The sequence below is a fragment of the Ciona robusta genome, chromosome 4 (genome assembly GCF_009617815.1).
Source record: "Ciona robusta chromosome 4, ASM961781v2".
NCBI lineage: Eukaryota > Metazoa > Chordata > Ascidiacea > Phlebobranchia > Cionidae > Ciona > Ciona robusta.
Window position 1 is genome coordinate 7279320 of NC_143238.1, and position 23196 is coordinate 7302515.

At 36.5% G+C, this 23196-nt stretch overlaps 2 protein-coding genes across 2 annotated transcripts; both read left to right on the forward strand.

Annotated features, from left to right (window-relative positions):
- Window positions 1-705: 705 nt before the first annotated feature.
- LOC149737250 (progesterone-induced-blocking factor 1-like) lies at window positions 706-8965 on the forward strand. Its single transcript, XM_089877572.1, has 15 exons — window positions 706-970; window positions 1098-1273; window positions 1942-2042; window positions 2417-2575; window positions 2875-3001; window positions 3240-3373; window positions 3814-3949; window positions 4758-4957; window positions 5314-5428; window positions 5785-5928; window positions 6341-6532; window positions 6761-6903; window positions 7257-7329; window positions 7626-7793; window positions 8109-8965. The coding sequence occupies exons 1-15, from the start codon at window positions 832-834 to the stop codon at window positions 8412-8414; spliced, it is 2313 nt and encodes a 770-aa protein (XP_089733698.1). The 5' UTR covers window positions 706-831; the 3' UTR covers window positions 8415-8965.
- Window positions 8966-9296: 331 nt separating this feature from the next.
- Window positions 9297-22540, forward strand: LOC149737251 (ras GTPase-activating protein 1-like). The gene is made up of 22 exons (XM_089877552.1): window positions 9297-9501; window positions 9776-9921; window positions 10498-10650; window positions 10909-11008; window positions 11185-11297; window positions 12598-12698; window positions 12926-13024; window positions 13436-13586; window positions 13909-14114; window positions 14539-14710; window positions 15825-15909; window positions 16955-17032; window positions 17297-17454; window positions 18045-18176; window positions 18514-18646; window positions 18928-19035; window positions 19205-19399; window positions 20126-20331; window positions 20758-20881; window positions 21264-21389; window positions 21822-21935; window positions 22110-22540. The coding sequence occupies exons 1-22, from the start codon at window positions 9478-9480 to the stop codon at window positions 22194-22196; spliced, it is 2811 nt and encodes a 936-aa protein (XP_089733678.1). The 5' UTR covers window positions 9297-9477; the 3' UTR covers window positions 22197-22540.
- Window positions 22541-23196: the final 656 nt, after the last annotated feature.

The window sequence follows — 23196 nt, forward strand, 5'->3', positions numbered from 1 at the left end:
ACGACTACACACAATACCTCGTAAATGCAATGTAGTTTACTATAACATGACTCACTGTCACGCCACTATATATAGTTCTCATGGAAGGTGATTTTGTGACGACACAATAAAAATCGCGAACGTCGCGCGACTTGACAACAAAGACAAACAAAAGACAATGGGCAGAACTATTAATCAGCTGTGGGGTGCATTTATTTTTGTTGTTCCAATTTTCAGGAATAAATTGGGGCAGTTTATAGATTAATCTTATTTAATTAAAACCTCTAATTTAATATGTTATCTGAAATGTAGAAAGTGATTAAATTATTGAAAAGACCGTTGGTTTACAAACTATTTAGTGAAGAAGTATATTTTGACCAGTTCACTATAATTAAACAGAAAAACTTTTTTTTTTTTTTTATAAATCAATACATAAATGATATTTTAAACCAAATATTTTGCAAAGAATCATTTTAAAATGTGAAAATATATGATGATGCAATTTGCAACCCAATTAGAATTTAAACCGCTGGAAATAAGAAATCCGTTACGGTGGGCAACTTTGATTTTTGTTTACAAACTAAATCCATGAGTAATTTTATTTTAGTCATGTTGACCTAATATTTTATGCAAAAACCTTAATTTAACGTTTTAAATTTAAGTTTGAAGTAATACTTAAGTATGTAGTGATTTAATTAGTGTCTGGTGCCATTTTACGTCCTTTAAAACCGTCTGAAACAAGTTTTGTTTACTGCATTTTAATATGAAATTGTGGTTACAGTATTTTTGGAATAGCTTTTATATTTATAATTTTTATCACTACTGGTTGTATAAAGTTAATTTGTCGTCTAAATGGGCAAAAGCGGGGAGTCCGTAACCGATACAAGCGGAGACACGCTTCTTACCATTAGTGGATTGGGTGAAACTGGGAGTGATGACGTCACAGATGGGTTGACCGACTTATCTTTTGGAGATCATGAATTCCATAAAGGTTGTCACTTTTTTAATAATTTATTTTAGAAAAAGAAAAAATCGGACAAGGACATTAAAAATATGCACGTGATTTTGATGACCAATATTCCCCTGCTAAAGTTTGAATGACACTGATGTATCCACAGGCAAAAAGAAAGCTCTTCACAGTGAATTCGAGCGAAAGAAGTTGCTTCATGACCTACAGTTGGTAAAGATTGAATTATCACAGAAGTCGTTGCTGGTCGATAATTTAAAAGCACAGAATATGAGGCAAGTTGAAGAATTGGAGGAACGACTGGAAGATGCTTTGCATAAAAAACAAGTGAGATGTTGGGTTTATTTGCATGGTGTGTTCTTACAATTAGTGGCGTGGAAAAAAAATTTACTTTAAAACAGTACAATTACTTTTTTATACAAAAAAAAAAAAAAAAAAATTTTTTTCTATTTTTAAAAAGAATTAAAAAAAAGTTGTTTTTATTAAAACTGTACAGTTACTTGTTTTAAGCAATATAAAATAAAAATTTTATTGAAAAAACTTGTTTTATCGTTATAGCGCCTGCCTCTAGCCCAAATTTCTTGGGTTCAAGGCTTGATGCTCCTACTGTTGTAGGTATATCCTTGGACAAGACACAACAATTGCCCTTACCCAGTGTTCTGTTTATACTTTGGGTAGAACGTTCATAGTAACAAAAGAGTTTTATAAACTAGGTATTCTATTTGAGACTGACGATGCCATTTAGGCGAAATATAATTCTCAATTACCATTAGTGGTTGGACTTTTTTTGTTGGTTACGTTTTTGTAACACCAAATCATTACTGTATTCTACTACACAAGAATCGTTCAAGTATATGTACATCAGATCAGGGTCAGATTCGCGGAATTTATTACAAGTCAGTTCTATAAACTAGTTTAATTTTTTCGCGGAGATTTCCCTGTTATGTGACAATACTTCTACACCATTTATTCATAATAAACAATTTCATCTTTAGATGTTAAAAGCAAGGTTGGAAAGCGCACTTGCAATTCAAGAAGATGATTCAAAGAAAAGACAAATTCAAACTCAGAAGGAACTCAAAATTATATTGCAAAGGTATTTCCATGTTTTATAGTTTGTGTCTTGTGACAAGACTCTTGTCACTCTGGTGTATGAGACGGTCCGGCACTAGCCAATAAGTTACAGATTCAAAGCTTAATGCTGCTGCCATTGTGGGCGTTTGTGTCATTGGGCAAGACACTTATTGACAATTACTCCAATTAAGTGGTCACTAATGGGTTGTTCAAATATTCAGCCATACATTAAACAATCACCCATAAAAATACATACGTGGTAACTTTTAAATGGGCACAAGGTGTATGAAACAGAACCTGCGGGTCATGACACCGCCGTTGCCCGCCATACGATATGCAATGTATGTACTTGTACTTAGGTTCCCATTCATAACACCAAACCAATGTTAAAAACAGACAACGTGAACTAGAACAAACAAATCGACATCTTGAGGCAAAAGCATCGAACATACGAAGCCAGTTACAGCAAGGATATCAAATAACTGAAGATATTTATGTTGAGATGAAAGCACGACCTGTAGAAGAACTCACTATCTCTGAGTATTTCTCATTAAGGTGATTTTTTTAATTGTGTTTTTGTTAGACTTATTCGCTATATTATTATTCGCTATATATTAGCAAATCTAAACATATAATGTGTAACAGATCGCATATTTGATTGTTACAAATAGTTTTTCGTTATGGAAAATTACAGAAAAAAGTTTTATTGGCTTTTGATTGGGGCATTTATTTAAGCTATATTTCACACCTCATAGTTAATGTATTCTCCCATCTCTCATATATACACATACATGGAACTTTGCCCCATTACCCCACCACCCCAGGGTGCCATCATTAACACCCCATCTACACAGAACATATGAAGCTCTCCAACCTCTGAAGATCGAATGCAACAACCTTCAGTTACAACGAGACAAGCTATCCCATGACGTCACACAATTGTCACATGGTCTAAACATGACTAAGCAAGAACTTGTACAGGTTTGAAAGTGTTTGTATTTGGTGGATGGTTTTATTAAAAAATTACATATTTAATTTGGAAACGACAGTCGTTATAACACGGGTTTTCTGTTTTATACACCACGTGTGCGCTTGCGAGTTACCACGTATGTAACTTATTTATCCTCAATAGCAATGACAGTCGTTATAACACAGGTGTTCTGTTTGGGCAACAGCGTTAATTATATAATTGTCTTATCTCATCCTGTTATATTAACAGGAACAACACCAACGTTCCCAGTGCGATGTTAAAGTGAATGAATTAACATTAGAGCTACAACGCACTAAACAACAACTTGCTGAAAATCGAAATAAATCAGAGAATTATGATTCGGTAAAAGAAGAAAGGACAAGGTGAGGTGTGACGTAAACTAACCACAAGTTTATTATATTTAAGGTTGATCAAAAGTTTACAACCTTACAAAAATAAATTTCTTGGTTGCACTTTCGAAGAATTTTTTAGCTTGCATTTTAAAAACGAAAAAATATCGAGAAATGGAAATTCTTAGGGTTTAGGCTTTAGACTATTATTGGACCTTTTTTTTAAATTATATAACCACCATTTATAGTTTGCTTGATTCTATTCTAATATGGTGGGGTCTTGTAATGGAGCATGCCACTTAAAATATAAGCCATGATTAGCCCATTACTCCACTACTTTACTGTAGCACCTATTTATTAAAGATTTGTAATAAACCAAGTAATAAAACATGCTTACCCGAGAAGTCGGCCACAGTTGACGTATTTTAACATACTTTACTTTATCATCCATGTAGTAAACAATATTCTCCCAGATTTGAGAGTAACTACCATACCCTGATGCACAAACACTCATTCCTGGAAGCTGAACATAAATCTGTTTGTCAACAACTTGAAGAAGTGAAGAAAGAACAAAACCGTTCAATTCAATCAACACAACTATTAAAACAGGTACAATTTATAAATATATTTAAGTGAATAAATCCTCACTTCTAATCTTTATGGGTGAGGTCCTACAGTGAGGCACGCTATGGAAGCTGGGATTTAGGCAAGAGTTGGCTCATTACCCCAACATTGTATATGCACATTGACATTCTATTCTATTAGGTTCTTGTTTACAGTAACTGTATTAGGAAACCCGCACTATCTACCAGAGATGTCGTATATATAGGGACGATTTCACTCTTTTCTATAAGTCTACATATAAATGTACATTTAAAAAAGAATAAAATACTTAACACTAAAGTGACCATACATGAGTGCATGGCTCAAATTGTTCCAAACAGTTTCTATTATCTAAATTCCTATACATACATCCAATAACTTGATTCCATACCACTATCTATTCTATGCTGGTGAGGTCCTGCAGCAAGGCACAGATGGTATACCGTTAGTTTTGCAACAGCTGGCACCCCCCTCTATATAAACAAACTGTTTAGGAAACGGCCACAGTTTTCCTCAGAAATTTGTTTACAAAAAAACTGCTAAATCTCTTGTGAGTTGTGTCTACTTATTCCATTAGCAGAAATGCTTTTGTTTAACAAATTTTCCATAGTGTGGCCGGAGATAAAGGGGGTAATTCACTTCTCTTTATTTTAATTACTTTGTTACTATTGAAAATATTCTTTTCATATTCCATTTGTGTTCATGTGTGATATAACGACTGTAGTTGTGAGGAAAAATAAGTTACATTAATTCAATTCCTGGGTGTTGCACATCATATGTTACATTTATTCTTTGTTTATATTTTCCAACCAAGGATAAGGAATATTTGACGCGCAACTTATCCGAGTGCAGCATTAAGCTTGAGCGATGTGAAGATACGCTACAACGCACACAGAGAGAGTTGGAGCAAGCTAAAGTATCACGGGAGGAATTATATGAGAAATATGCAGCTTCACGAGATGAATCACGTGTTGTTTATGAAAGAAGGTTGCAAACCGAACTGGATAGAATAAGGTGGGTTTTGTAGCGGGTATATTCCATGTGATTTGCCCACTAAATCATTGTGAATATTGAATGTAACTTGTTTATCCTCGCATGGTTGGGCTCAGACAGTCACACAGTCATGACAGTCATTATAACGGTGTTCTGTTTCATACACCTCGTGCCCGCTTTCAAGTTACCACGTATGTAACTTATTTACCTTCGCATGGTTGGGCTCTGACAGTCGATATAACACGGGTTTTCTGTTTCATACACCTCATGCCAGCTTTGTGGGTGATTATTTTGGGGAGATTTTTTCATTTTAATGTATAGCTGATAATTTAGACATTCCATAAGCTACCACTTTGGATAAGCAGACTACTTTCCAGGCTTCAAACCGAGAACGAACTTGAGAAATTACGAAGCGACACAAAACATTCGTTCGAACGCGAAAATCGAAGTTTGAAAGAAGGCAAGGAAGCTGTGGAACATGATAGAGACCAGGTGTGTTGTTGTTGGATTCATAAATACATGTGTATTGTTGTATAATGTTCCTCTAGCCCTGAGGTTATGAAGCCGCTGCCGTTATTTGCGTATGTAACTGGAATCTAAGTACTAAAAAATAATATTACAGTGAGTGCCTCTAATTTGAACGATATGGGTTCAAGACTCAACTGCTACCATTATGGGCGTATGTGTCCTTAGGCAAGACACTTTACGACAATTGCTCCAACCCAGTGGTCACTAATGGGTTGTCCATATTATCAGCCATACAGACATATAAACCAAAGAACCCGTACACGTTTATCTGAGCCCACTATACACCATACATAGCCACATATTAACCCCAACTCTCACAGGTAATGAAACAACGCGACGAAGCCGAACATCGTTGCTCCCTGCTCACCGAGGAACTACGCCACCTAGAGGCCACCATCGACTCACGATTATCTGAATTTCAAAACGAGGCGCGCGTAAAGACGTTCGAACTCGATCGACTACAGGTGTACATGATGTCTATGTTTGGTATATGATGTCTATGTTTGGTATATGATGTCTATGTTTGGTATATGATGTCTATGTTTGGTATATGATGTCTATGTTTGGTATATGGTATCTATGTTTGGTATATGATGTCTATGTTTGGTATATGATGTCTATGTTATCTTTGATTAAAGGAACCCTGCCAATTAGGGTTACACATATCAAGCGTCAACTTTGCCGAGATTTGTTTCGTGTTTTTGCATTTGTTATTTTATTTTATTCACCACTTCGGCCGATAACAAATATAGAGCCAGGAACAGACCTCTGCTTTTGTAATAAACCCTCTTAGTCTTTTATAAACCAATGAAAACTGTTCAATGTTGTATTGATTATGTTTAAACACCACTAATGTAACTCCATATTAACTTCCAGTTAATTCACGAGGAGACATGTACCAACCTTGAGCGGACTCGCAACAATTACGAGAAAGCTGCAAAAAAGTTGGAAATCTTCTCCTCTGATTATTCCGATCTACAAAAGAAATCCACAGAGAGAGAAATGGAGATGAAATCTGCATTACAAGATGCCAGGACAAGGTTGGCCGCATATGAACATATGGAGCAGGTGTGGATTGGGTTTATGTCATTGTGTGCATGGATTAATGCGGCCGTTGAGGTATGGGTCCTTATACAAAACATATATGGATATTTCATTGCACCTATCATTTAGTTTTCGCTTGTCGTGTAAAATGTCCTAAAAATGAGTTGGACTTTTTGTAATTCCATTCCCTGCTATTACCTTTTATTTTGTACACATAAAACCCCCACATAAATCCCTCACCCCCTACAATAGGAAATGGACGACATTGTACTACAAGCAGCTGAAGTTGAGGACGACAAGGAATCGGAACGTGTGTTGTTTTCCTATGGGTTTGGTGCAAATGTACCGACGTCATCCAAACATCGAATGAAACAAAGCGTTCAACTGGCCAGGAGGTTGGGGCTTAAATCTGTTGTAATTTAAAAAATGTTATTTATCTGTTTGAATACGGCAGCAAAAATTATACAATTGAAACAAAGTTTGGGAAACATTTCTAACATTGTATATATTATGTATTTATTGTCTAATATTAATAAGGTGTTTAACTTATGAAACATTTATTCTGGACCACCAGATAATATAAGCTTATCGTTCTGTCATAATATAACATAATGTTTTTGTGCATCTGTTTGAAGACAGTAGCAAAGTTTAGGTTAATTAAAGCAATGAAGAGAAGAGAATTGGCAGCAAAACCTCAGTCATTAAAACACGCTTTAGGTAAAAACTCTTAACCCTACATATCCAACAGAGTTTTACGTTTGGAGAAAATCAACACAAGTTTACAATCGGATATTCAAAGGAGAGAAGAAGAAACTAAACAGGTTTGTCATATATTGATATGTTGCAACTGTTTAAACCTGCGTGGTTTCTCCTATATTGGTGAGGTCTCTTTCAGTGAGGCACGTCATGGGAGGACTAGGTCATAGTTGGTCCATTACCCAAAACAACATTCATAGGAACTGTTATATAATTCTATAAATATTCAATATTAACCACTGAATGTGACGACTTAACAAATTGGAACATATGGACCATCTTACCCCAGCATTATATATAATTTGACTTCGATTCCAATTTTTAATTAAATTTTGATTTTACCCCACCCTCCAATACACAGATGGCGATAAAATTATCGAACTCGAATCGTTTACTTGAGGAAAGCAAGCAACCTTACAGTTTCCTCATTGAGAGCATGAGGAGAAGAGATGAGGAGGTGGAGGAGCATAGGAGGAGCCTATATAACATGGAGGAGCATGTTAAGTTGCTAGAGGATAAGAATTTACAGGTGATGATATATGTGTGTTTAAGTTAGTGTATATTTTATACTGGGGAGGCAAATTTATATTTTAAACTATGCTTAAAGTTGCAAACGCAGCAAAATAAATAAGATTCTTTTTAAACAAGAGACTGACAATGCTATTTAGCCGAAATATATAACTTTTAGATTATACAATTGGTTGGACTGGATTTTTGGTTGTCAGGTTTTTGTAGCACCAGATCCAAGTTGCTAAGAGTTATTATTTTTATTTAAGATGACTTATCTTTGCTGCATAATATTCCAAATATTCTCCTAATTTACTTCCAACCCTCTATTTTACAGTTGAGCAAAAAGAACCAACTCATGTCAAGCGATTTAGACCGATTACTTGGCCACCAACAAGAACTGACGATAATGAAGCGTGTGATTGCTAACATGGGGTCTCCCAGGCAGGGAGAGGTTCCCATTAACTTGGTTGAACAATTAGACACACCTAAATATAAAGCAGATCTCCTTGCAAGTGGAGACTCGCCGAGACAGAAGCAGAAATCCGACGGTCAACGTTTTCCAAAGCCCATTGTGTTTACGAAGAAGGAAAATATGAGTTTTAACCCTGAGAGGTACAGGAAGATGAGGGAGTTAATGTAGAGGTGGTGGCTTATGATGGGTGTTAGAGTGATAAGGCAATTCTGGCTTATATCTCTTGTATGCATTTACATTGTTGGGGTAATGGGCCAACTCTAGTATAAATCCCAGCTCCCATGGCGTGCCTCACTGTAGGGCTTCACCCATATAGATTAGAATGTGAATATTTAATGTTGGGGTAATGGGCCAGGTATAGCCAAAATCTCATACCTTGATGTTAGACAGCTTCTTTCGAATGCCCTACAAAGTTACTGATGTAATGGGACACTCTACTAATTTCCAGCTTCCATGGCATGTTTCACTGTAGGATCCCACCCATATAGAATAGAATGTGCATATACAATGTTGGGGTAATGGGCCAACTCTAGTATAAATCCCAGGTCCCATGGCGTGCTTCACTGTAGGATCCCACCCATATAGAATAGAATGTGTGTAATCAAAAAGTGTCTCATTTTTAATGCAGTAATAATGTTTACAAACAAATCACCTATAAACCAGCAACAATATATTGTATTTGGTTTGTTTGCAGCGTGAAATAAAATATATTTACCTCATTTGTGCCTGGTGTTTGGTTAAGTTAAATCACATGGCAAGGCAACGATAGTCGTTATAACACCGGAGTTCTGTTTTCATTTCCTTGTGTACGAGTTACCACATATGTAACTTCGTGAGTGATTGTTTTGTTGTATGGCTGACAATTTAGACAACCCATTGGTGACCATGCGATGACAGTTGTTCTGCTTTTAATTCAATTTTATTGTTTAATTAATTTTTCGCATTTAAGGATAAATAGTTGTAACATATCTTAAAAATGGTGGCCGCTGTCTTAACTACATACTTTGCGTAGTTCTACCAACTTAGCACTAAAACTACTGTGGTTCAGAAGTAGAACATGCTTCGTTAGTTAGGATGTTCGGTTGAAAGTTTGTTTATGTTTCAGTTTATTTAACGTCACAGGGGTAGTAGTGTTTAGATGTTTGGTGTAAATGGATTAGTTCGTATGGGGTTTTATATATGTAGACCAAATTGCTGAGATTATTTATTGGATTTAGCATTTTCTAAAAGAATGATGTCCGCCCAATACAACCAAGTATGTATATAATGCGTATATGATATGTGTGTGACGTATAAAAGGATTGCTCGGCAGCGAGCATCAGGTGTATAAAGCCACAATGTATTGTGTAACACCCGTCTATTAGATCTCTTGGTTTCCCAACCGAGGATAAACGTGAAATACTGGGCCCGGCACCAGGGCAAAGTGGTTGTATAGCGCGCCTGCTTTTAACCCAAGCAGAATCGTGGTAACTCGTAATTGGTTGCCCAAAGTTACCTTCATTCATTATTGACTCTTTATTGCCTCCTAGTGGGCGAACCATGTGCACACAAACTTGGACGAGGCATCGTATGAGCAGGAGGTTGAGGTCCATGAGGATGAACTTGTCGCGATGATGAGTGGGAGCCATGAGTTCTCTATTGATGGGGATCATGTGGAAGTGCCGGCTAAATCATTGTGAGTGTTGGGAGTGATTGGTCTAAATCTGGCCTAAAACCCTGGGTGTTGCAGTAATGGGCCAACTCTGGTACAAATCCAAAGTCCATGGCATGCCTCGCTGTAGGACCTCACCCATATAGAATAGAATGTGCGTGTACAATGTTGGGGTAATAGACCAACTCTGGCCTAAATCCCAGGTCCCATGACATGCCCTACTGTAGGACCTCACCCATATAGAATAGAATGTGCGTATACAATGATGGGATAATGAGCCAACTCTGGCCTAAATCTCAGGTCCCATGGCATGCCTCACTGTAGGACCTCACCCATATAGAATAGAATGTGCATATACAATGTTGGGGTAATGGGCCAACTCTGGCCTAAATCCCAGGTCCCATGGCATGCCTCACTGTAGGACCTCACCCATATAGAATAGAATGTGCGTGTACAATGTTGGGGTAATAGACCAACTCTGGCCTAAATCCCAGGTCCCATGGCGTGCTTCACTGTAGGATCTCACCCATATAGAATATTTACTTATATGCTCACAGCTTTTAAGTAGGTTAGGCTTGATATAATGTTTCTATTAAACAGTTGGTACCATGGTAAACTTGATCGTCGCATAGCAGAAGAAAGGTTACTTGAGGTCAACGTTGCTGGGGGTTATTTGGTGAGGGAGAGCCAGAAGAAACCGGGGTCTTATGTTTTGTCATTCCTTAGTGAAAATATTGGGATGACGCATTTTAGGTAAGTTAGTGAGAATTTTGCTATGTTATGATGGTCCCTTTGTTGAAGTCTAGCTGAAAATATAATTTGAATAAGGACTGATGTTGCCAATTAAGCGTACATGTATCTCTTTTATTGCACAATTGGTTGGACTTGATTTTTTGTCTGCTACGTATTTTGTAGCACCAGATCCTTACTGTGTTTCTTCACACAACAAGTGGGGTCTGGATACCAGTAGGACACTTGGTGTTGGGTATTAATTTTATTATTGTGTTTCAGAATAATATCTGTTTGTGGAGACTTTTACATTGGTGGTCGACAGTTTGAATGTCTTGAACAACTGATAGCCTACTATACGCACAGATCATGTTTGTTGGAGGTTAGTTTGTTATAATTAAAAAACATTATAACGAACATAATGGATGTTAAATGATATAAATTTTAAAAAAAGCAAACGCTTTAAAACAATTTTTTTTGGTTAGTTTTATTTCAAACATAACAGCACATATAATATGATTCTTTTTCACATAATGTTTTTTTATTTTAATTTCCCAGGGTGAAGTCCTTCGAACCCCCATCCAACCCCCCGAACCAGTAGACGATCGCAGAAGGGTTCAAGCCATCCTTCCGTACCAGAAGGTACCGGATGCTGATAATGATGAAATATCGTGAGTTCTTCTGCTTATTTTATATATATATTATATATACACGAATACACAATTCTGTTTTCGCTCAATTCAATGAAACTAGTATTTAATTGTCGATAGTAATAAAAAAAAAAAAGTTTTTGTTGTTGCTTATGTTATAATATACAGTTCTGTTGTATGTTAATACAAGTTTGTTGTATGAACGTTATATTTTACAATTCTGTTTTCACTTAATTTAATAAAACTAGTGTATATAACTGCAGATAATAATGAAATATCGTGAGTTTTGTTTTCACGTTCATTTGGTGAATAGCCTAATCTAACAAATACTGTGCATGAAGTAAATTTTTTTATGTTGTTTTCGACAGACTTTGGTTAAATTTCTATAAATTTGTAGGAGGTATCTTTTAAATTCTTTAAAACTAGTTGTTTTGTTGTGCTCTTATCTGTCAACTTTTTTAAATGCTTCTCACCCACGAGGCTGATGGCTCAATTATGACAAAACATATGAGTTGATATTCATTTTGTGGGTGTAGATGTTAAAATGGTTTAATATATGGATGTTTTGTGTACCTCGTGCCCACTGTCGAGTTAGATCATGAGTATCCTGTGTGAGCGCTAGCTATTTAGCCATATATTAATATGATTCATATCATGATTGACACATTCTGTTACAAAGATGTAGTTTTGTTCAATGCTATTTCTTTATTTGATCATAAACTATATTTTAACAGTGTTACCCTTTGTTAAAATTAAAAAAAAAATATCTCCATTTATTTTTTGTTCAATATGCCTTTTCTGTGTTAGAACTGAAGACTGTACTAGAAGGCGCACACACATTTATGTTGATGCTCTTAAACTCTTTACATAAACTAATATATAGTGGGGTGGGGGAAGATGGGACACCTTTAGCACACAATATCCTAATATCCTGGTCGTGTTTTAAACAATTATCACCGGTCTATGAAAGTCGCGAGGACAAGGTTTTATAATTCTTTGAGTGTTCTTTGTTTACTACTATGAAAAGGTGTCCCATCTTCCCCCCATTCTACTATATCATAAAATATAAGCAAAGACACCAAACCCAGGGTGGCAGGGTGGGCAGGCCAACCCTGGAACTTTTACACTGCCTTAATCAGTAAACATTACAACCAATAAGTTAGATTTGTTTTATAACATTGTGTGTCCTGCCCCAAGTACATTTATAAAGTTTGGCACTCATGTTTACAAATAAGTGATATATTATATAGCCTATATATTTTATACAGCATACAAACATATTGTTTAAATATGCAGTTTGAATCCATTGTTTCACCCCCAGGTTCGAGAAGGACGACATATTCATCGTACAAGACGACATGGAGGGAGACTGGATGTGGTTGGAGTCGTTGAGGACGAATGAAAGGGGGTGTGTGTTTAGAGGTGGGTGGGTCAAAGAGGGGGTGTTTAGAGGTGGGTGGGTAAAAGGGGTGTGTTTGGAGGTGGTGGGTGGCCTTGGGTAATTGGCCAACTCTTGCCTAAATCCCGGGTCCCATGGCATGCCTCACTGTAGAACCTCACCCATATAGAATAAAATGTGCATATTCAATGTTGGGGTGATGGAGCAATTCATATTCGAACAGTAATGCAATGTTATAACCCCACCCCAGGTTTGGTACGAGACATAGGCGACGTTGACCCCCATGAAGGCAAGGAATGGTTCCATGCAGGGATAACTAAGGAGGAAGCTTACAGTTTGTTGAGTGCAGGTTCGTTGTTGTTTCTTATAACAGAAATATACTTACATATGTTTTAGTATAATTGTGGCAAAATATGTCTGCAAACTTAACTTTGATTTTTAAGAAAATATTTTATGTTGGTGGGGTCCCATAGTGGGGCCATGGGTTCCATTACCCCAACACCCGGGTGCTATAACCCATTAGTGACCACTGAATCGGAGCAATGTCTGTTAAATGTCTTGCCCAAGGACACAAAGACCTATTAGTATCCTTGTTAAACTTGTGCCCATAGTTTACAATGCAAATATGTCGCACAATTGTTATTATAGATTATAATCTACATGGGTGAGGTATAGTGTAACACACATGTTACCTGGGATTTAGACCACAGTTTGCACATAACCCGATAAAGTGTTCAACATATCTTCATTCTCTCCACAGTTGATAGAACTGGTAGCTTCCTCATAAGAGTCAGTGATTCCACACCTGGGGATTATGTTTTATATTTCTTCACTGGTCAGTACATACAGAGGTTCAAACTGCACAGGGTGGGTCAAAATCGCTTCGAAATGGGGGGACGGTGTTATGGCAGGTGAGTGGCGTTGTAGCTGGGTGTGTAAAAGTGTTTATGTATTTGACCTCAAAAACTAAAAGACGTGTAAATTATATATGTTTTAGACTTGGTTGTCTTTTACAAAGTGTCAACAAAATAATAAATTTGTATGTTTGTGTAAGTTAGATTGTATTTGACCGACTCTGGCCTAAATCACTAAGAGCTTACATCTTACCGAATAAAACGGTAGTTTAGTTTTATTTGAATATAATATGGTGTAACTCATAATTAGGATTTTGTATGAGACACATAAGTATATATTAACATATATATAGCTTACCGACCTAACCCCCTTTTACAGCATAGACGAAGTAGTTGAACACTACCGACACGAGCAGATAGTAGAAGGCCACACACTCACGTACGCTGTGCCAAAGTCAACCGACATCAGTAGAGAATGTAAAGTAGATATTTATGAAACAATAAACCGCGCGACATCGTCACAACTATCGAGGGCGATAATTCATGAATCAGGAGTTTTGAAGAAAGGACAACTCCTGAAAAAAGGTTCATTTTGTTAAATGCTAAAACTAATATTTCATAAACTCTGTGTTTTTGTAATTTAAACTATCCAGTATATAACATATGTACGGTTCAATATGAATATACAACTAAAAATCAAGCCCAAGTAATGGTGTACTAAAGAAAAAACATTTTTATTATTTTTTAATTATCAGGCAAACTGATTCAGTCTATTATATAAAATATAAGCTAGTTAGGACTTAGTAGCACTTGGTGTATTCTGTTATGATTTAACGAGAACCGTTCAACAATATAAGTGCTAGATCAAGGCTAGATTCATAGAACATACCATAGTTTAATTGTTTGCTTAATCATCATTTCCAAGCATTGCACCAGTACCTCCCATTAGTCTATTACATAAATAAAAACAACATGATCTTATATGTAAAATCTTATTTATTTTTTTTAGGCATGGGCAAAAGAAGCCACGACAATAAGAAATGGAAGCCAATGTTTTTCGTTTTACACGGAGAAAAACAACATTTATATTATTTCGAACATGAGAAAAAGACTAAACCGAAAGGGCTGATTGATTTGAGCTACGGAGCAGTTTATCCAGTGCATGAAAGCTATTTTGGGAGGTATGAGTCATAAAACTTCATTATCTGTTACAATACTTTATTGTGATTCATAAAGTGGTGGAATAAGTAGCATTGTGATGTCATAGGAGTTGTATGTAAACTACATAATGCCATTTGTAGTATGTGTTCTGATACTTAGAATTAATATTATATCCAACTAATTATTTTGGTATTCTACATTTCATATTAAAAATAGCTGTTCTGTAAAAATGTTTTTTTTATTTCATCTTCACCAATAAATATACATTTTCAGCAGAAAATTTTTTTCTAATATTATGCTATGCTTATATTTTGTGATTAGGGATTAGAAAAAGCTTTTCTGGTAAATTGTATTTTTATTTTTACCCAAATGATGACAGACGAAATGTTGCTAAAATTATTCAATGTTTTTCACTAGAAGAGCAATTTCTAATATATTACAGTAGGCCTGGTAGCAACAAGAGCATAATCTAAACCTCATGCTTGCGTGTTATTGTAACATGCAGTGATTAATTCTCAGTAATAAGACACATTTCATGATAGTAATCGTGACGTTAAAATTTGAGTAGACTTGGTGAAACATCTGCTATAGTATAATAAGTCTATTCTCGATAATTGTAACCTTGATATTCATAATTAAGTTTTTTTTTTCTAACATACACCAAAAAGTGTTGGCATCATCAGTGCTTGTAAAATACTGAGTAGACTTGGTGAAACATCTGCTATAGTATAATAAGTCTATTCTCGATAATTGTAACCTTGATATTTATAATTAAGATTTTTGTATAACATACACCAAAAACTGTTGGCATCATCAGTGCTGTAAAAGACTGAGTAGACTTGGTGAAACATCTGCTATAGTATAATGAGTCTATACTTGATAATTGTAACCTTGATTTTCATAATTTGTTATCTTATTATTATATTCTGTTACTTTTACCAGGCATAATGTAAATTAAACTTCTGGCGGCTCATATGGTATGAAAAAAACTTAGTGTATTTTCAACGTTTTGCTGCCATTCGGCAAGTGAAATAAAATACCATTTTTATACCAGATAAGCAGGTGAAGATTAATTTAAGTCTTGTTATTATTAACAAATATTGTTTGAATATTAAACCTAATATTACATCATAGACCCCATTGTTTTCAAGTTGTTATCCGTGCCCTCAACGAGGTGACATCGTCATATTTTTGTGCTGACTCAGCAGATCTTGCCCAGGTAAATTTGTTGTTGATATTTGGGGTGTTTTTATGAGGGTGAAAGTCGCATGCTTTTGGGGGAAAGTTTCTTGACGTGGCACTAAAAACAGGAACCTGGCCGTTTTTTAATTATATGGATTGTATAGTCACCAAACCAGGGGTGGCAGGCTTACACCATGGAATTTTCTAGCCTGCATTAATGAGTAAACATTACAACCAATAAGTTAGATTTGTTTCATAGGATTATGTGTCTAACTATCCCTGCCTCCCCTGTGTTTATAAAGTTTGGCACCTATGTACTGTACTACTGTAGTGTATATTTGTTTTCTTCTGCAACTTTTTTAAATATAAATATAAGTAGTCTGTGTGTTGGGGTAATGGGTCAAATTCCATATGATTGTAACATGTTATTTGCCAACACCATTTTAATGCATTTTTTTACCAACTTACAACCAAAACACTTTAAGAACAACAAAATATTAAAATATAGTTTGACTGCTAATGTTACAGTACTTAAATTTGTTAAGAAATAAATATTAAATTTGAAGTTAAAATATTACCACCTATATATAGTTGAAATATGATGATATGTGTAGATGATACAATATATGTAGAAGATGTAGTTGGTGTAAAGTGACGTACGTTTGAATGATAGGAAACGATTGAAACACGCGGTAACTTCCCTGCTTATTTATCCGGTGGTGCGTGCCGTGTGCAAAACTATGTATTGGGAACCTAATGTTAAACTTTGTGGGTTGATTTTAAATGTAAAAATGCAGCTTGTTTTAAATACAAGCAGAACTCAAACATTTTGGTGATCCTACAGTGTAACACGACTTGGGACCTGAGATTTAGGACAGAGTTTTTACCCCAATATTATAAACAACAAAATGCTGGTAGCTCTCCCAGTGGGTTAGGCTGCATTTGTGGACTTCAAAAACTCAATCACTTTCCGTTCTTTGTTAATGAGGTCATTCTATGTGCCATGTTCTTGGACCTGAGATTTTGATTCAAATTGTTCAATAAATTCTATTCAATAAAATTTACTTTGTTTCTCTCCCCAGGAATGGATGAAACTACTTCGAGCGAATTGTGCGAAACCAAACAGACAAGCATTGCCCAAACTTAATAGTGCAAGACAGGTGAATAGTTAATGTGTGTGTTGTGACTAGAGGATACCGAGTTCAAGGCTCGAAGCCGCTACCATTGTGGGCGTATGTGTCCTTGGGCCCCAGTGGTCACTAATGGGTTGTCTAAATTGTACAGAAAAACAATCACCCCCAAAGTTACATACGTGGCAAGTGATTAAAAAGTGTTTGATATAAAAGCAACACTTTTTCATTAACTATAGATGTAGATAAAATAAACTGTAAAACAGCATCATAAACCAGTTTACCTTCCCCTAGGTGAGGAGTGTACAAGTAACGATAGAAGCCGCTCACAAACTTGCAAGTCGTACAACTTGTCGTCCATATTGTACATTATCGCTCAACAATGTACACGTTGGGAGGACGAAGGTTAAAGAAGATTTGAAACCCGTGTGGTCGGAAGAATTTCTATTTGAGTAAGTTGGTTGGGTTATAGATCTAATGTATATTAGGTGTATATGTATATATGGGTTAAACATTGTATATTTATATTGCCGCTTTGCTGCTGATTTTAACCAAACTATTGGTTCTACACTTATAGTTGTTAGGAAACCTCATTGATCAATATTATATATATGCGCATAATATTGTGACATGCTATCCATTGCAGTGACATAATATTGTAACATGCTATCCATTGCAGTGACATAATATTGTAACATGCTATCCATTGCAGTGACATAATATTGTAACATGCTATCCATTGCAGTGACATAATATTGTAACATGCTATCCATTGCAGTGACATAATATTGTAACATGCTATCCATTGCAGTGACATAATATTGTAACATGCTATCCATTGCAATGACATAATATTGTAACATGCTATCCATTGCAGTGACATAGTATTGTAACATGCTATCCATTGCAGTGACATAGTGTTGTAACATGCTACCTATTGCAGTGACATAGTGTTGTAACATGCTATCCATTGCAGTGACATAATATTGTAACATGCTTTCCATTGCAGTGACGTAGTGCTGTAACATGCTATCTATTGCAGTGACATCCCTCCAGACGTAGATTCATTCACTGTAGGCGTCCACAACGCAGCCCGTCGATCCAAACACTCGAGCATCGGCGAAGTTGTCGTTCATTTCAGTAAACTTAGTGCGGGGAAAGTCATTGATGAATGGTGGGTTCTGTGCTGTTTGTATGGTATCTTGATAGTGTATGTGATTTATATATTATGTATGTTGTATTTATACTGTTGCTGACGAACATTCCCCGCTTGTTTTATAAACAGCACTTCATTTTTTCGTAATTACACGTCTGTCGCTTTGGCTCGCTCCACGCATGATATTTATAGGATCCTCAGTTCAATGCTTATTATTGTAAACATAGCGTATGTGTCCTTGCGAGACACTCAACGAACATAAATGGGTTGTAGCATCTTGCGAAAAACGTGCAAATTACATGAACCTCGTCTATATGGAATAGACAAACAATACCTAACCCCTCCTCCCCCCTAGGCACAACCTGACCCCGATATCCACCGGCAGTGTTTCCGCCACTCCAGCCCCCTCGTGTGGTTCGGTGCGTATACGAGCGAGATATTCCAACGAGTTGATTATGCCCGTGGAGGAATATGAGATGCTGAAGAAGGTAAGTGCTTGGGGTGGTGGGTTCAAAGCTCACTGTGGTGGCTTGGTTTCCTAATTTAATAGTGATAATAAAGTGTAAGAATAGACCATGTGTATCTGATGTAAACGATAGTAAACAGCAATTTAAATTGTCAGCCATGTAGAAAAATAATCACCCACAAAGTTACATACGTGGTAACTCGTAAGTGGGCACGAGGTGTATGAAACAGAACACTCGTGTTATAACGACTGTCGTTGCCCCGCCATGCGAGGATAAATAAGTTACATTCATTCATTTTCCAGTTGGTTGGTTCAGACCTAAAGATGATCAGCTCTCTAGCGCAAGTGTGTGGACAGGATCGCACATTACTTGCGAGTGTGCTGCTAAAAATATTCCGACAAGAACGAAAAGTATATTGTTTCTATGTTTATTGTTTTGTTGTCGCTTTCTAACATAGAAAGCCCATATAATATGTATTAAATGTATATGATGTTTATCTTATAAATAAATTACATACGTGGTAACTCGTAGACGGGCACGAGGTGTATAAAACAGAACACTCTCATTTCCATTTCCTAGGAAAAAGATTTGATCCGAATGTTAAACGAGCGAGAGATCATGAGCAAAGATTCGGAACCTGGAACTTTATTTCGAGCAACTACATTAGCTTCTACTATCATGGAACAATACATGCGTACCACCTGTCCCACATTTGTGTCACTCGCGCTGAAAGATGTCGTGAAGCAAATCGTTGAAAGCCGGCAATCCTGTGAGGTGAGGTGAAACTAACTATTGAGTGTCTATAAACTGCCTCAGTGGGGTCTAGATGGTAGCACCCTGGGTGTTGGGGTAATAGACCTACATCCCCGGTCTGAGGTGTGCCTCACTGAAGACCTCACCCTTATAGAATAGAATCTCTATTATTGAGTGTCTATAAACTGCCTCAGTGGGGTCTAGATGGTAGCACCCTGGGTGTTGGGGTAATAGACCTACATCCCAGGTCTCAGGTGTGCCTTACTAAAGACCTCACCCATATAGAATAGAATCTTTATTATTGAGTGTATATAAACTGAGCCAGTGGAGTCTAGATGGTAGCACCCTGTGTGTGTTTTACCAGACATATTGTTAGTCTGAATCTTTTTATAAATGTTTGATCTTTTGTTTGAATAAAATGTCAAAACTTTAGTTCTTTAAGATCATAATTTGTAAAGTTGACAGAAGATCATTTTCAGACTTGAAGCAATACTAATCTTTACAGAAAACTTACATAATCTTCATTATTTATTATTTAGTTAAAACAGTATTAACACCTTTTCTACATCAATTGTAAGTTAAATAACCAGTGGAGCAGCTAGATAAAAAATAAGAGGTGGTTTCAATCGAAAAATGTTTAAATTTTTTAAAAAATTTTTTTTGAGTGGTTAAAAATGGGGGGGTCGCGACCCCCAAAACCCCCCCTGGCTGTGCCACTCATATAATAATATTACCATCTATACCCAGTTAAACCCAGCCAAGCTCCATCCCGATGATAAAGACACTTTCACCAACAAAGAGACGTTGTTGGGATATTTACGATGTGTCTTGTCGTCTATATTCGACTGTCAATCTTTGTTTCCAAACGATTTACGATACGTGTTCGGACACATGCAGCAGTGCGTAACGAGGAGATGGCCTCATGATAAATATGTGAGGGTGAGAGTTGTAAGGTGGGTGGGGTTACTTTAATGTAGGCAGAAATCTAATACATTTATAACCCATTACTGTGGGCGTATGTATCCTTGGGTATTGCCTTGACAGTAATCGCTCAAACGCAGTGGTCACTAATGGCTTTTCCAAATTATCAGCCATACGGAAAAACTGTCACCCCCAAAGTTACATACATGGTAACTCGTAAGCGGGCACGAGGCGTATGAAACAAAACATCCGTGTTATAACGACTGTTGTTCCCCCGCATACATACACTACATGCCAATATTAATCACTATTTCATAGCAAACATACATGGCCGTTATAGATATGTAGTATGACTGCATGTACCTACCACATATCAATATAAGTCACTATTAACCCCCCCACTATTATAAGTCACTATTAACCCCCCCACTATTCACCCACACAATAACCTCCCACAGTGGCTTCATGTTCCTCCGCCTCTTATGCCCCGCCATCATCAACCCGAAGATGTTTAACATGGTTTCCGAAACACCATCGCCCACCGCTGCTAGGAGTTTGCTGCTGGTGGCCAAATCACTGCAGGTAAAATAGTTAACTTAATTAAAATCAAATAATATTTTTTAAATTATTAGGAATATTATGTTGTGTTTCTTAAGCTTCCATATTGTGACTTTTAAAGTTGTTTTCAAGGCAAAAAAAAACTGTTTTTTTTAATATAACCAAAAATAACAGAATGTCGAAAACACCCTTGCTTCAATACAGTGTTCTCAACCTTCATGATTCGTGGCCCCCTTCAGAGACGCTCAAATCCCATGACCCTCTGCTCAATAAAATAAACCTACATTAATAAAAAAACAAAGCTATGAACCATACGCTCCTATTATGTATTTAAGTTTGTGATCATTCTAATATATGTCTTATGGTTTTTGTATAATTACAATGTCATTATTCATTCCACCACCAGAATCTTGCCAACCTAGTAGAGTATGGTTCAAAAGAGTATTACATGGAATGCCTCAACCCTTTTATTATCGAGAATAAAGAAAAGATCACGTACTTTCTTGAAGAGTTGGGAAGCGCCAGCAATTTGGTATGTTGGGGTTCGATGTGACTTGTTTATCTTTGTGTGGTAGGGGAACTGCAGTTGTTATTACCTATTATTACGTGTTACTCGGACAATATCCTGATACCGCTGTATGGATAATGTGTATTGTGATGATGCAATAAAACAAACAATCAAACGTATGTAACTTATTTATCCTTACATGACGGGCAACAATGGTAGATAATTTGTACAATCAATTATTGACCACTTGGTTGAGCAATTGCTGTTAAGTATCTTGCCCAAAGACAACAATGGTAGCAGCATTGAGCTTTGAACCCATTCTCTTTCTGGTCAAGAAGCAACCACCCTAACCACAGCGGCACACCTCTTGTACCACGGCACCATACCGTGGCACCTTATACCACAGTGCCACACCAACACCCCACACTTACCCCATATTAACCCCCTTCCCCCCAGAACCACAACACCCGCACATATGGCCCAAAGTCCGATATCACCCGTGACCTCGCTTCGTTGCACCAGATATGTAAAGATCATATTCCGGAACTTCAAGCATTGTCTACTAAAGAGGTGATTATGATGTCATATAGATATTGTGATGTCATAGTTATTGTGATAAATATTCAAAGAATTATTAAACCACATCCTCACAACTCTAAAAGAGCTTTTTAATAATGCGCCATCGGTATCCCATCTTGCCCCACAATATTGTAAATTAATTAAAACAACTTTATTACTCCGCAGTATTCCCTCAAAAGTTTGCTTGGTGTAATTGAATTGTTGAACAAAAAACAAAGTAGTTTCCAACAGAAGTTGCGACAAGAGCGATGATCACGATATCTATGTTGTCTTCCTAACTTTACAATGCAGTAACTTTGTCCATTTTTTGCCAAACAGTGTTATACATGTTGTTCATGGTCTGAGCTGTTCTATGATAAAAAGATCTAATTATTATTCACCGAATTAATCAAAATTAATAAATCTTCCGAATAGTTAATTACTAATTAATTAATTGATTAAAACTGTGAAAAAACTCCGCTCCAGAAACCTTTGTTCCAAATCCTTTTTCTTCACGTAACCGTTCCAATTTTTCTCGCATTATTACGTCACACAGCATATTATTATGTCATCATAAGAAGTGATTGTTATTTTAAAATACATCAAACACAAAGAGATTTGGATTGAATGTAACTTATTTATCCTCGCATGGCGGGGAAACGACAGTCGTTATAACATGGGTGTTCTGTTTCATACACCTCGTGCTCGCTTACGAGTAACCACGTATAGTAGGTTGGGGTAATATGGGACATGTTTTCATTCTACTAAATGGTTCATATTGGAGAATTATCTACGTGACCTTTAGTAACCCCTGTTGTGACCTTTAGTAACCCCTCGTCGTGACCTTTAGTAACCCTTATAACATAATCAACTACAACCAGCCCGCCATTCAATCTTTAACGCTGATTGGTCAGATTGCTCACGTGATCGACGCCTCGCACCAGCTGATAACGCCTTGATTGCTCCGCGCATAAAACGCCTCTTCTACAAAGTTACCACGTTTCAGTTTAGATAAAGTTGGTTCCACACCAGGTTACAAGTTGGAAGGTTTCAACAAGTTTTTTTACAAGGCTTGAGTTAAGTATTATTGTGTATACACCGTGGCTTAACTTAATTTAAGTTAATTATGCATACTAAGTATTCTATATAATGAAGTTATTACAATACAAGTATTTACTACAATAACTATACTTGGTTGCAGTGTTAGTATAATATATTACTACTATAGTAAAGTATTGCGCCTTGCGTTTAAGAATTATTTTCATTGTATTTT

What these genes read in the sequence shown, in the direction of transcription:
- LOC149737250 (XM_089877572.1), top strand. Translation starts at nt 832, where the DNA reads ATGGGCAAAAGCGGGGAGTCCGTAACCGATACAAGCGGAGACACGCTT. An exon ending in CTAAGCAAGAACTTGTACAG is followed by an intron (nt 3,002 to 3,239) that starts GTTTGAAAGTGT and finishes TTATATTAACAG; the next exon opens with GAACAACACCAACGTTCCCA. An exon ending in TAGAGGATAAGAATTTACAG is followed by an intron (nt 7,794 to 8,108) that starts GTGATGATATAT and finishes TCTATTTTACAG; the next exon opens with TTGAGCAAAAAGAACCAACT.
- LOC149737251 (XM_089877552.1), top strand. Translation starts at nt 9,478, where the DNA reads ATGATGTCCGCCCAATACAACCAA. An exon ending in TGTCCGCCCAATACAACCAA is followed by an intron (nt 9,502 to 9,775) that starts GTATGTATATAA and finishes ATTGCCTCCTAG; the next exon opens with TGGGCGAACCATGTGCACAC. An exon ending in AGGACAACTCCTGAAAAAAG is followed by an intron (nt 14,115 to 14,538) that starts GTTCATTTTGTT and finishes TATTTTTTTTAG; the next exon opens with GCATGGGCAAAAGAAGCCAC.